Source organism: Zygotorulaspora mrakii, chromosome 1 (assembly GCF_013402915.1).
Source record: "Zygotorulaspora mrakii chromosome 1, complete sequence".
Taxonomy (NCBI): Eukaryota; Fungi; Ascomycota; class Saccharomycetes; order Saccharomycetales; family Saccharomycetaceae; genus Zygotorulaspora; species Zygotorulaspora mrakii.
This window is the reverse complement of record NC_050719.1, coordinates 826,836-840,219: the sequence shown is the minus strand read 5'-3', so window position 1 is coordinate 840,219 and position 13,384 is coordinate 826,836. Positions and strand designations below refer to the sequence as shown.

The following is a 13,384-nucleotide window of genomic DNA, read 5'->3' as shown; positions in this document are numbered from 1 at the left end:
AAGCCATATTTTTAACTAATCGTTTTCAGTGACTCTCTTTATTTTGAAAATCACATAACTACATGAAATACAGCGTAAAATCAGGAACACTGAAGGCGGATTCATCCATTTGTTGTCAGCTTTTTTAACTCGTTTCGTATCGATCAGTGTGTCAACCGATTGCTGTCTAGGCTTTTAAGTGATGAACATTTATGATGATGTTCTTGATGCTACGGTTGTCTCACAATCTGTAACAGGTCATTTTACCACGAGAGAATATGAAGAACTGTTGGCAGTGAGAACCAATATATTATGCATTTATAGGTACACTGATGAGGGAAAACTGTTTCTCACAAAGGAATTCCGGTTTCATGGCAAGATCACCGACATAGGACTCGTTCCGCTGCCGAACTCCAATTTGGACTGCCTACTATTGGGCACTACAACAGCAAAGCTATCGATTGTACGATATGATGATGCATTGGGCAGCATCGAAACTTTGAGTTTACATTTCTATGAGGATAAGTTCAAGGATATTTCTTTGTTTGAAATGGCCAAGGAGTCTCAGCTAAGAATTGATCCAGGTAAAAATTGTATTATGCTTTTCAACAATGACGCCATTGCTATACTTCCCTTTAGGACAAGTAATGCGGATGAGGATGAGGATGAGGATGATGATGATTACGACGAAATTCGCAAACCAAAGAAAGCAAAAACCAATAAAGACCGAATTACAGAAGCCAGCTCAATATTTTTGGCCAAAGAACTGCATAAAGAGATTCAGAACGTCATAGATATTCAATTTTTGGCAGGGTTCACCAATCCAGCCGTGGCGGTATTGTATGAACCAAAGTTGGGTTGGGCAGGTAATAGTAAGCTGGTTCCACACCCTGTGAGTTACATTATTCTAACATTGGAGATGGTGCTCAACGAGCTAAACACGAATGTTGATGGCACAGTAATCGGCAAAGTTGAGGAATTAAATTGGGATTTTCATACTCTGATTCCAATTTCTAATGGCTGCATCATAGCTGGAACTAACGAACTCGCGTACGTTGACAATACAGGTGTCCTACAATCAATGATACTATTGAATTCATATTCAAATACCGAATTTAAAAAGGGAAGAATAATTGATAAAACTAAATCGGAAATTCTATTTAACAAACCCATCAGATTCAGCTGGTCGCTTTCAGATAAAGACAACAATGTAAATCAAATACTTCTTTTGATTGATCATCAAACTAATTTTTATTATGTTCAGTTGGAATCAGAAGGCAGGTTGTTAACAAAGTTCGACATATTCAAACTACCAATTGTTAACGAAACTCTAAAGTGGAATACAAATTGTACATGCATTTCACCTCTACGGGATTTATCAGATGGCCAAACAATGGTATTATTTATGGGATTTCTGTCCGGTGACTCGCAAGTTGTGAAACTGAATAACGTGAAATCTGCTGTAGAAACGAGGGATGAACACAAACCATTTCTGGAGACAGTCGATGATGATGATGATGATTTATATGCAGATGAAAACTCCATTAGTGAGGATAACAAAGAGGTGGTCGTAGAAACAGTTCAACCTTTCGACATTGAAATATTGTCTTCGCTCCGAAATATTGGACCAATAACCTCATTGACTACAGGGAAAGTTTGTTCGGTTGAAAAATGGGTGAAAGGTCTCGCCAATCCTAATAAAGATGAATTTTCTGTGGTGGGAACTTCTGGAAACGGAAGTGGATCTCATTTAACGGAAATTCAGGAAAGTGTTCGACCCGAAGTTGAGTTGGCATTAAAATTTATTAGCATTACGCAAATTTGGACTTTAAAGATTAAGGGAGTTGACAAATACTTGGTTACCACGGATTCAAACACCAAAAAAAGTGATATCTATAGGATTGCCGATAATTTTGCAATACATAAGGAAGGGAGATTCAGGAAGGATGACACTACCGTGTACATATCTATGTTCGGTGAAAAAAGAATTGTTCAAGTAACATCAAGCAATCTATACCTTTATGATTCGAACTTTAGAAGACTTACGACTATGAAGTTCGACTACGAAGTTGTTCATGTATCTGTAATGGATGCATATATACTAATAACAGTGTCTAGAGGTGACATTAAGATTTATGAGCTAGACTCAAAACATAAAAAGAAACTCAGCAAAGTTGAATTACCTGAAGTGCTGAAAGAAATGGTTATAACATCTGGTGTAATACTAAAAAGTAATATGTGCAACGAATTTTTGACGTATTTACAAGATTGTGAGGAGGAACAGTTGCTATTTACGTTTGTAACAGCAGACAACCAAATAATTTTTTTTGGTAAGGAGCATAACGACCGCATATTTCAGTTCAATGGAGTCGATCAATTAAACGAAATGCTTTATATAAGCACTTATCAGTTGCCTGAAGAAGTTATACCTGATCCATCAATCAAACAAGTGATGATTAACAAATTAGGACATAACAATAGAGAGGAGTACTTGACAATTCTAACTTTTGGAGGTGAAATATATCAGTACAAAAAATCTGCATCCAGACATAGTAGATTTCATAAAAATGCAAACGCGAATGACATTAAGATAACAGGGGCTCCAGATAATGCATATGCTAAAGGTGTGAGCTCCATCGAAAGAATAATGCACTATGTTCCAGAATATAATGACTTTTCCGTCATATTTGTCACGGGAAGTGTTCCATATGTTATTATCAAAGAAGATGATTCAAATCCTAAGATTTTTAAGTTTGCTAATATACCATTAGTTTCCATGACGAGATGGGGCAAAAAGTCAGTAATGTGTGTTGATGATATCAAAAATGCCCGCGTGTACACTTTAGATTGTCACGATATTTACTATGGAAACAGACTACCTATAAAAAGAATCCGTATAAGTGATGTATTAGAAGATTATGAAACACTCACGAATGTGACCTACCACGAAAAAACGGAATTATTTATTGTTTCATACGCCAAACGTATTGATTATGATGCACTAGGCGAAGATGGCGAGAGGTTACTTGGCTATCAGGAGAATGCACCACATGCCAGTGGGTTTCAAGCCGGTATACTTTTAGTAAACCCCAAAACATGGAATGTTATTGATAAAAAGGAATTTGGTGCAAATACAATAATAAATGATGCAAGAACAATGTTGATACAGTTAGACTCGAAAACCAGACGGAAACGAGAATATCTTGTTTTAGGTGTTGCCATTGTTGGAACAGAAGATCTGCCACCATCTGGTTCTTTTGCTGTTTATGATATCACCGAGGTTGTTCCTGAACCCGGGAAGCCTGATACCAACTTCAAATTAAGTGAAATTTTTCATGAAGAAGTACGAGGATCCGTGAGTACTGTTTGTGAGATAAGTGGAAGATTCTTGATTAATCAAAGTCAAAAAGTACTTGTACGTGATGTTCAGGAGGACAACTCTGTTGTTCCTGTAGCCTTTTTGGACATACCTGTTTTTGTATCAGATGCAAAAAGTTTCGGGAATCTCTTAATAATTGGTGATGCAATGCATGGTTTTCAATTTGTCGGGTTTGATGCTGAACCATATAGAATGATTCCCCTAGGTCGCAGCATTACGAAATTGGAAACGGTTTCGATAGAGTTTTTGGTGAACGGAGGTGAAATATATTTCGCCGTCACAGATACTGACTGTATTCTACACGTGTTTAAATATTCGCCAGATGAACCCAATTCACTCTCCGGACAAAGGTTAATTCATTGTACTAGCTTCAATTTGCACTCTTCTAACACGGCTTTGTGCCTTATACCTAAAAGTGAGGCTTTTCCAGCTACAGCAAAAAATCCATCAACCTTTCAAGTAGTGGGTGCCCAGACTGATGGATCTATTTTCAAGATTCTTCCATTGAAAGAGGACGCATATAGAAGGCTATATGTTGTCCAGCAACAGTTTAATGAAAAAGATATACAATTTGGTGGTCTCAATCCTAGGATGGAACGATTATCGAATGTGCACTATATTCATACCCATGTATTGAGACCAATGTTGGATAATAATATAATCAAAAAATTCAGTATGGTTTGCATAGATCGAAGAAAACAAATTGCACAAAGAGCGGGTAGAAGAGCTTATTTAGAAATTTGGAGGGATCTTATCGATATAGAATTCTCATTGAGGTCACTTTGTGAATAAACGTGTGCCTAAATAGATGATATACATGCATAGTTTTTTTTTTAATTGACACTTTTTTTTTTCGCTGATGTAGCCAGTTTTTCTTAATGGAACGAACTTTGGTAAGTCGCGTTTTTAAATATTACAAGTGTACCTTTAATGTCCAGCTACGTAACACCCTCTTTGAGAGTTTGGAGAGACAGCGGTTGAGCTGAAGTAGCTAGTCATGCCTGTTAAAAAGAGGAGAACTGTGAAGAAAACGGTATCGTTTTCTGATGACAATACTTTTGCAACGAAGAGCTCAAAAAAAAAGCATATCGATCATGACTCTCCTCCAGTGTATGTGAGGAAAACAATTTCCACCATCCCTGCACATCTTCCTGCTCTTCTGTTTTATTATCTTTATACTACAGAGAGCTACAACACATGGAAACTTTTACATTTGGTGATACCTTTACAAGTGTTCTACCTAGTTTTTCAGTTCAATAAAGCAGCGGTCTACGGCAATAAGAGGTTAAAGATTAATGTTACTTTGGTGTTATTATCACTTATCGCAGCTTTTCTTCTATCATTACCTACCATGCTAATCATAATATTGTTTGGAGCACCATCCATTCAAAAATTGAAGGAGACTTGGTTACTGTCATTGCATTGTTGCTATTTGGCATATCCTGTAGTTTATCAAGTTTTTAATTGTGATTTCAAGGTTGGCTTATGGAAAAGGTACTTCATTTTAATAGCTGTTGGGGCTTGGTCAAGCTGCGTAGTGATACCGTTAGATTGGGACAGAGATTGGCAAGAGTGGCCTATTCCAATCGTAGTGGGAGCCTATCTAGGAGCCTTCTTTGGTTACGGTTTTGGCTCATACATTTAGTTTCCAAAATGACCTGTATATTAAATAGGAATGCAGATACGTGTAGAATATTAAATTAAATTCCTGTATATTTTCCTATGCATGATTCGTAGGCGTTCGCATGCTTTGAGTCTGTAAAAACAGAATGCCAGGACCGTTTATTTTACAAAAGGATTTATCTCTGTTGAAAATTTTGTCACAAAGACTCGTCAAGTATTCTGAATATGGACTTGGAAGTTTTTTGAAGAACGTCTTTAAACGGATTGGAAAACTGTAGTAGGATCCTAAAGTCACCGAGTGCACTTTAATATTCGAGTCATACGCGAGAATAGTTTCCTTCGAAACCATAATTGTGTCAATTTTAGAAAGGATCATTTTGTACACAGGTCCTTCACCAGCAAGGGCAACTATTCCCAGACCTTTGACCTCACCACTCTGATTATCGAGACTTAGATCGCCACCATAACATAGAGTACTTTTGAAAAAATTTGGAACGAAAAGCCCCTTCGTGTAACTATCTATCTTGATTATTGCTGTACTGGACATTGATGCTGGAGATAACATTATCATATTGAGAGGATACTGGCCTGTGGATAATTTTGAAAGTCCAGTTTGTTTATCATATGCTCTTTCCAAAACAGTCTGGCCGTTGGCTCTTGGGTCTGGACTTATGGCATTGAAATTCTTGAGATTTCCATATATCGTACATGAACTAGGAAGCTTGATCAAAATGGAGTCCTGAAGTGATTTGAGTTCTGGTAGCTCAATAAACGGCCCTTTACCTGTGCCCTTCTTCTTTGTAGCAAAATCAGACACAACTACCCCTTCATTGGAGTAGGATCTGATAGATTGCACAAATAAACGTTTTATGGGATTTTTTTTTGAGCATACGCCAACCAACTTATTCATCTAAATAGTGACTCTCTGTTGCTGTTCTGAAGTTGAATGCCGAGTTTTATGTATTCTTTTGGAGTCTAATTAGGCGAAGCTTATATCAAGCTCGGACCGTAAACAAGGGATCATCGAAAACATGCACTCTTCTAACAATACAGCCTTTTTAAAACGCCAAAAACGCAAATAATCTCCTCTAAACTGCAGCAAGTCTACTTTTTTCCCAGCAATCGATCATCACCGAGTGCAGCACTTCCATTACTTCGGAGCTGAACTTCAGGTTAGGGGCTTATTTGAAACCGTTGACTTTCAGGGGACGTTTCAGCAACAATAAAATACAATGTTCGATTAAGATAGATATCTTCGAGTCTTGAATAAAGTTTGCGTAAGCTTCTTCCTGTTTTAAGCTCCTTATGACTTTTGCAATGCCAGTTATAACACTCATACTACTACTGAGAGTAAAAGAAATACCTGAAACTCTCATCGTAAAGCAAATATTTTATTGTGTGTCTTAGTCCATTACTCTGGTTCTTCACATGTTTTGTTTATTGCTGTATACTGTAAATGGAAGGTGCCCCTTTGAAGAAGGACTTGCCCCAACCAGCAACAGAGAATATTGTCAAGCAGATATACGATCACAAAGCTTGAATTATCTGTGATTTTGCAACTTTTGATTTATGATGAGCTCTTAGTTTATAAATACTGACATGAAGCGATAGCTATTACATTTTTTCGTCAGAAATTGATTTATTGTCGAATTCTATTCAAATCAATAATTAATCAATAATTAATCAATAGTTGAAGTCAGTTTGTGCTTCGTTTCATCCACCGGTGGCATGTAATCTATTGTCTTCAGAGAGTATTATCTTTCTTTATGGAAATGCAAAGCACATCGAGACAAATTGAAGATCAGCGGCTATTGCCGCAGCTTAAATATCAATTGCTTTCAAACATGATGAGCTTGAGAAAACTGGTATAACGTGCAGTTCAAGCATTTTTGGCACACTTTTTGGCTATCCAACAAATATATCAAAGACTATCAATGTACGCAAGAGCGATTCTGATCAGTCCTTTCGTAATCAAGATAAAAAACAACAGTGAAGCAATGATGTTACAAAGTTATGATTAATATTTCCAGAATTGTGCGGCATCTGTAACTAGCTTGCTCACCACTTTTTACATGGTATGAAGTGAAATATTTTAAAGTCTACTATAGTTACAAAAACCTGGCCTATACAAGAATGTGTCTATATGTGATGGGGCTCGATTATCAGTTTTCCGGACTGTCCATCCTTCTTTCATCCAAATCCTTTACGCTCTTTTATGTCCAATTATAATACGGAGTTCGGCATTAGGAATAAAATGAATTGTATATATCTGCAAAATTCTCTTTTGTTAGACCTAAAGTTTGCGGATTTGTCACTTCAAATGGTTTCCTCTGGTTGTAAAAATCAGATTTTATCAAAGATTCTGAAATCCCACGTAGCTTCGCGACTGCTTTAGTCAAATTTGAGGAGTCTAGACTTTGAAGGGCATTAGGTACACTATTTTTTTTATCAGAGCTATTGAAGGCAACCGTTGCCGGATTCTTTTCGGATAATGCAATATATTCCAAGATTGTGGTCAATTTGCGAACTAGTTTCGTCAACAATGGACTATCAACTTTACGGTTCTTCGCATAGTCTTGTAATAGCATTAGTATTTTGCGCAGTAGTAGCACTAATGCTTCAGATTGTTGTGATTCTTGTTTTGGATTATCATCGGTCAGTGATTGTGTTTTTAATAATTGATCGGAACGTTGGTATATTCCTAAGATCATATGACAGATGTTATCCAATGTGATAAAAGATTTCTTTGCAAAGATAAATTCATAACCCGCAAATTTCAAATTGGCGAGGTTAGAAAAAACGTAGAATAAAGTTTCTTGCACCAATTGAAGGAATTCTTTGTAATGATCATTAAATTTTTCAGTATCACGCAGTTGTTCGTACTGCAGTAGCAAATAGTATGTCAAAAATAGCATAGAGTTCCGATAAATTATTGAATCCACTACACTATTAATAATCGACGCTGTCGTGAAACACTTCTTATTTTGATCATTAATTTTGACCCTAAACATATCCTTTAATGCTAAAACTTTTAACATTGAAATCATCATATCCTTTGACTGAAGGTATTTTACCATGCCAATTTGGAAATTCAACAATGAAAAATCATTGTTCAATAATGGATCAATAACTGTTGCCGAATTTAGCTCTGTGCCAGCGACTAATGCTGGCATTTCACCCTTGAACAAATGTCTCCAACAGTAATTCTTGAAAATGAAATTCCATAACAAAATCCATAGTTGATTATTTGTTTCATGATTAATTGATAACTGCCGTGCTAAATGTACATCCTCGTCACCATCATACGAATCATTGTCACAAACATCAGATACTGATTGATAATACTTCCATAATGCAATATACTTTAAAACATCTATTGTTGATGTTAAATTACCTCTTCTGTCGAGTTCTGATTTCACTAGAAGTAAGTTATTTTTCAAAATTGGAACAAAATCTTTCAATTGTAAAAACATGATTTGCTGTTCATCTCTTAATGGAATCAGAACAGATGAAGATAAAGCTTCATAAGCTAGTAGCAAGCATATAGTTATCTGGCCCACTGTAACTAGCTGAGAAAGTTCTAATTTATTGGAAGAAAAAATTGGATCACGGCCAAATAATTGCTCAATGGAAACAATCAATTCTCTTGGCTTTAAAATCGGTATTAGTGCATTTGTGTCCGGTACAACGCTTATATATTTTGTAATAGCTTCTTGTGTAACAGATCTCATGGGAAATCTAATTGATTGGTCATTTCTTGGAGGCTGTGGTGTTTTATTCTTTAATAATATATTGATTTCATCACTAAAGTTCTCCTTTGATACTTTATTGAACTTTTTGTAAAACTGATTCAAAAATTCATCCCTTGCAATCATGAATCGTATATTAAAGATGGAGTTTGGCGAATCTGTCATGGGATTCAATTGATTGATGTGATCATAGCTTTTAAAATTGTTGAAAACAGTAAAAACTTGCCTGGCATCTAAAAATTCGGGATCCAAATCTCTGAATTCATCCATTGCAAATTTCAATCTCTTCAAAGATGGTTCATCACTTTCATTCTGATGATCTTCATGATCTATCTGCTTGTCATGAGTTTCCTTGCTCATATCACTATTAAAATCTCCGTCTAAATCAGAATTCCACGATAAATTCAACCCGCATTTTTTACCGGTCAACTCTTGTAGTTCTAACATTCTTGATCTTAGAAAATCCATTTCCTTCAGTAAAACTTCTTCTTGTGTGTATGGTGATGTCATTATATCAAATATCGCAGGTCCCTGAACCCAATTCAAGTGTAACCCTGAGCCATTTGCTGACGTTACAGGTTTATTTTCAAAATTTGGCATTGTGCGAGGGATGAATTGTGCATTCTCCATTGGCCCAGGCGTTGCTCTATGCTGTTGCGCATTGAGCAACTGCAGCCTTGTATTGTATTCTCTAATCTGCTCCATGGAGGCCAATTCGGGGTTATGATGCAATTCAGCACCCGAGCTCTCTCTGGCATGACTATGATTATGATTATGAGTATGACTGTGAGGGTGCGTTTGTGTATGATTATTACTAGTTGCACTCGAACTGGTATTGGATTGCACATACTGTCCCGGTACATCCGGATAAAAGCAGTCCATCTTACCGTTTTTCAAACAGTTGCCACAGATTGGCTTTGCGCGGTCACATCCGATTTTCCTGCGACGGCATTGCACACATGCTGGCGGCTTCTTCATCTTTCTGCCGCGAATATCCATCCTGAATAGAGACTATGAAAGTTCTTTAGTGACCAATTCACTCTAGGATACACTTAACTGACCCCAAAAAAAGATAAAGCAGAAAATCAGACGAGATACCACCCTATATCCTGTGAAAACGCTTTGTGTTGACTAATTTAAACGCGCTTATTTATCGCTTCAGATCACTTCTTTTATTCGACTTAAAGCGCCAAACCGGACCTTTGTTAAAAACGAACGCTTCTTCGGATTTCGACGTGTAAACAAGAAACCCAAATTAAAAAACTCCACAAACAACAGCGAATGTTCCAACTCAGATTACTCTTTCGCTGTTAGTTATACACTGTACCTGTTATGGAATTTGTTTATTCCTTCCAAATGCTAGTTAAAACTTTTCATTGGCTAGTTTTGCCCCTAATAAAACGATACATGGTGAGACAACTGCAAGCTGCAAAGCCGGGTAAGCAAACGTACCAGGTGATGATCAGTGATACGAAGCTTGAGCCTACTATTATTGATCAATGTAAGGGCCAGAATAGGACCATTGAATCGTTACGATTACGTAGTTTCTAACTATTGCGTCGCGGTAGCAATCCTGCAAAAAATACGCGTCTTGTTCTGTTTTACAACTCGTCGCGCACTGGAACAGTTTCCAACTCACCACACGCGGCGATGGTGACCTTCTCCACAGGGGAGTCACCGCGACTGGTTGGAACACTTTCGATATACTTGACAGTATCCATACCTTCCAGAACTTCTCCAAACACAACGTGTCTGCCGTCCAACCAAGGGGTTGGCACCGTAGTAATGAAAAATTGAGAGCCATTGGTGTTCTTACCACGGTTAGCCATTGAAAGTCTGCCTGGTTTGTCGTGCTTGATATCAAAGTTTTCGTCTTCAAAAGTGGCACCGTAGATTGACTGGCCACCAGTTCCGGTACCTTGCGTGAAATCACCACCTTGAATCATGAACTGTGGAATGACACGGTGGAAGGAAGAGCCCAGGTAGCCCATTTCAGGATCGCGAGAAATGGTTAATTCGTAGAAATTCTCGGCGGTCTTTGGCGTAGTTTCGCCATACAGTCCAATAACAATTCTGCCGACATCTTTTCCGCCGTGTTCGATATCAAAATAAACTTTGTGGGTGACTTTTGGGTCGCTTGTGGCCAAAACCACTGCACTGAAAACAGCAATAGCACTGAAAATAAAACTGAAAACCTTCATTTCAAGGAAGTTTTGTCTTTGGGTAGCTTTGTTGCTGGACTGTTTACTATCTGTAAAACTTGAACCGGTTTCTTTTTGACCCTTTGATTGTAATAAGCTTTATATAAATACGTCATTAATGATACGCTATGCTGTCTATGTCGATGAACTGTACGGATTATATAAAATGTTTGAGCTAGATGAATTCAGGCTGCGATTTGACACTGATGAACATTAATTTTTGCATCATTTCTTGTGTTATCACGTTATTTGTTTGGTTCTGTCCATTTTGATCCAGTTGTGATGTCCCCACGGTACCTGTTCCAACAGTGTAGCCCGTTTGTGCCGTAGCTGCAGTACTGGAAGGCATATTGTTATTTGCAGCCATAGTTGCTGCTGCACTATTATTGGAGCTTAGACTACCTGGAGCGTTTGCATTTGAGCTCGGCGATACAGCCAGATTTTTTGATCTTTTGAATTGGACACCTTGCGCCGGTTGGAATTCTGTGAGTGTTTGTAGTTGTTGTAGCGTCTTCGATAAGTGTAGAGTAGTAGACATCAATCTGCTCTGCACTATTTTGAGTACTGTGGGGGATTGGTATACGTTGGCCCCGATTATGTAATAGTCTTGCAATACTTGAATCTGGGTAGGTGCTAGTCTGTTCTGCTTTTTAATAATCCAAAAATCGGGTTCACGAATACACCCAACAACGTACTCAACTCCTGTCATCTTCATCAGTTCTCTTTCTAACATCGCATAGGCAGGATATCGATTTAAAATATCTCTTCGCATGGCATCCAGATGCGTGAATTCGCTTTGCTCCAACTGCTGGGACGTTGTTGATGTGATAACCCCGTTGATCTGATTTTGCCCCTCCTGAGTAGACTTATTTTGAAGGTCTTGTTTCGTGTCCGGCTGTAAGGGCATTTGTGAGAATTGTTTTTGCATCTTGATCACTTGATTATTTGATGTCTTGCTAAAAAACGGTGACTCTGAAAAATAGTCCAGAACATTATCTGTTCGCAGTCCAAATGCCTGGATCCATTCTGGTGATTTCCATTGGAGTTCATCTAGTTGAGTGTTCATCTTTAAGTTAGGTTTATCACTTTCTGAGATATTACCTAAATTTAAGTACTTTTTCTTTACATGCGAATTAAAGAAAGGACATAAACTTGGAAATTCAGATATTGAAAAGAAAAAAAATTTTAAGCAACGGAAGCGCACAAAGGTAATTACTATCTTTTACCTAAATTACAGCGTGTGCTCCACTCAACAATCCAATGATTGGTCACCGATTTTTATCTGTAGGATCACCCGTACTACGCTCTTCAATTGTTAAACTAAGGACTGTTCCAAAGCAATCTTCAGAGATTCCAGACGTAAACACATTTTTGGCAAAAATAGGCCGGAAATGCGAAGAAGCTTCAGAAGTTTACCAAAATAACTGGCAAAATCTTTTCGAATGGGACTCTAGAACTTTGAAAGAGAAAGGAGTTTCTGTGCAGCAAAGAAAATATATACTCCACCAAGTGGAAAAGCTGAGAAAGGGTGAACCCATTAGAGAGATAAAAAAGGGTGAGAAATCCTTCTTTGGTGGTGAGCGAAAACGTAAAGAGACTATCGCAAAATGGAGAGCCCAGCAGGACTCTCAGAAATGAATTCTTTTATTTCGCATATTTTTGCCTCTTCCTACTGTATATAATAATCTCCCGATATGACATATTTGTGTATAACCATTAAATGAAATTTTTAAAACTAATTTCCGAATGCTCCTCAAGGAAAAGGTCGAGTCTGGCTTTCAAATCTTGTGATTCCTTTGACATATCTTCCAGGGTTCTTGGTTTACGGTCACAGTCAGGTTTTGCCAAGCTGTTTTCTGCGGTTGCGCTTGTCTTAAGGTACTCTCTTCTGTCATTTTCCCATTCTTGAAATCTCCACCCGTTAATTTTATCGTAGATTTTATCGCCTATGTTGTTTGCTTTGTATCTTGGAATTATGTGGGCATGTAATTGCGGAACTGTTTGACCAGCTTCGGGACCATCTTGAATTGCAATATTCATCGAATCAGCCTTATATTGCCAATAAATAAATTTCTGAACTAGTTGCACTGTTTGGAAAAAATCAATTGACTCCTCTGTTGATAAGTCACTTAATCTTATAGCTTGCGTCCTTAAAGGTACAACAAGAACGTGCCCCGGTACCAAGGGCTTCAAATTGACTAGCGCATAGCTATAATGGGTCTTCAAAAAGACCTGACTTGTGACTTGGAATTTACTAAAGTACACAGCCTTTGTCATATCTTTGATGAGGTTAGTCAATTGCCAGCTTTTGCTTCATTTACAGAATAAAAAAAAGTAGCATGAGTTCGGGGGTTGCAGCTAAATTGGCTTGACGGGTCTGAAATTAGAGATCAAGACCCAATAGACAGAAAACAAAAGGTAAATAATTTCACATCATACATAAGGATAGTATA

The 13,384-nt window shown here is 37.6% G+C and overlaps 8 protein-coding genes across 8 annotated transcripts; 3 read left to right on the top strand and 5 right to left on the bottom strand.

Moving 5' to 3' along the window:
- Window positions 1-181: 181 nt before the first annotated feature.
- CFT1 (cleavage/polyadenylation factor CFT1) lies at window positions 182-4,150 on the top strand (the record flags this gene model as incomplete). Its single annotated transcript, XM_037286313.1, has 1 exon — window positions 182-4,150. The coding sequence occupies one exon, from the start codon at window positions 182-184 to the stop codon at window positions 4,148-4,150; it is 3,969 nt and encodes a 1,322-aa protein (XP_037142208.1).
- Window positions 4,151-4,355: 205 nt separating this feature from the next.
- GPI11 (mannose-ethanolamine phosphotransferase GPI11) lies at window positions 4,356-5,003 on the top strand (the record flags this gene model as incomplete). The annotated part of the gene is made up of 1 exon (XM_037286312.1): window positions 4,356-5,003. One exon carries the CDS (start codon window positions 4,356-4,358, stop codon window positions 5,001-5,003), a length of 648 nt encoding a protein of 215 aa, XP_037142207.1.
- Window positions 5,004-5,078: 75 nt separating this feature from the next.
- Window positions 5,079-5,891, bottom strand: HG535_0A04180 (uncharacterized protein; the record flags this gene model as incomplete). The annotated part of the gene is made up of 1 exon (XM_037286311.1): window positions 5,079-5,891. The coding sequence occupies one exon, from the start codon at window positions 5,889-5,891 to the stop codon at window positions 5,079-5,081; it is 813 nt and encodes a 270-aa protein (XP_037142206.1).
- A 1,333-nt stretch (window positions 5,892-7,224) lies between these two features.
- On the bottom strand, window positions 7,225-9,729 carry RSC3 (Rsc3p; the record flags this gene model as incomplete). The annotated part of the gene is made up of 1 exon (XM_037286310.1): window positions 7,225-9,729. One exon carries the CDS (start codon window positions 9,727-9,729, stop codon window positions 7,225-7,227), a length of 2,505 nt encoding a protein of 834 aa, XP_037142205.1.
- Window positions 9,730-10,331: 602 nt separating this feature from the next.
- CPR5 (peptidylprolyl isomerase family protein CPR5) lies at window positions 10,332-10,931 on the bottom strand (the record flags this gene model as incomplete). Its single annotated transcript, XM_037286309.1, has 1 exon — window positions 10,332-10,931. The coding sequence occupies one exon, from the start codon at window positions 10,929-10,931 to the stop codon at window positions 10,332-10,334; it is 600 nt and encodes a 199-aa protein (XP_037142204.1).
- A 175-nt stretch (window positions 10,932-11,106) lies between these two features.
- MED6 (mediator complex subunit MED6) lies at window positions 11,107-11,997 on the bottom strand (the record flags this gene model as incomplete). The annotated part of the gene is made up of 1 exon (XM_037286308.1): window positions 11,107-11,997. The coding sequence occupies one exon, from the start codon at window positions 11,995-11,997 to the stop codon at window positions 11,107-11,109; it is 891 nt and encodes a 296-aa protein (XP_037142203.1).
- A 194-nt stretch (window positions 11,998-12,191) lies between these two features.
- Window positions 12,192-12,569, top strand: FYV4 (mitochondrial 37S ribosomal protein mS41; the record flags this gene model as incomplete). Its single annotated transcript, XM_037286307.1, has 1 exon — window positions 12,192-12,569. One exon carries the CDS (start codon window positions 12,192-12,194, stop codon window positions 12,567-12,569), a length of 378 nt encoding a protein of 125 aa, XP_037142202.1.
- Window positions 12,570-12,647: 78 nt separating this feature from the next.
- HNT2 (bis(5'-adenosyl)-triphosphatase) lies at window positions 12,648-13,208 on the bottom strand (the record flags this gene model as incomplete). The annotated part of the gene is made up of 1 exon (XM_037286306.1): window positions 12,648-13,208. The coding sequence occupies one exon, from the start codon at window positions 13,206-13,208 to the stop codon at window positions 12,648-12,650; it is 561 nt and encodes a 186-aa protein (XP_037142201.1).
- Between the last annotated feature and the right edge of the window lie 176 nt (window positions 13,209-13,384).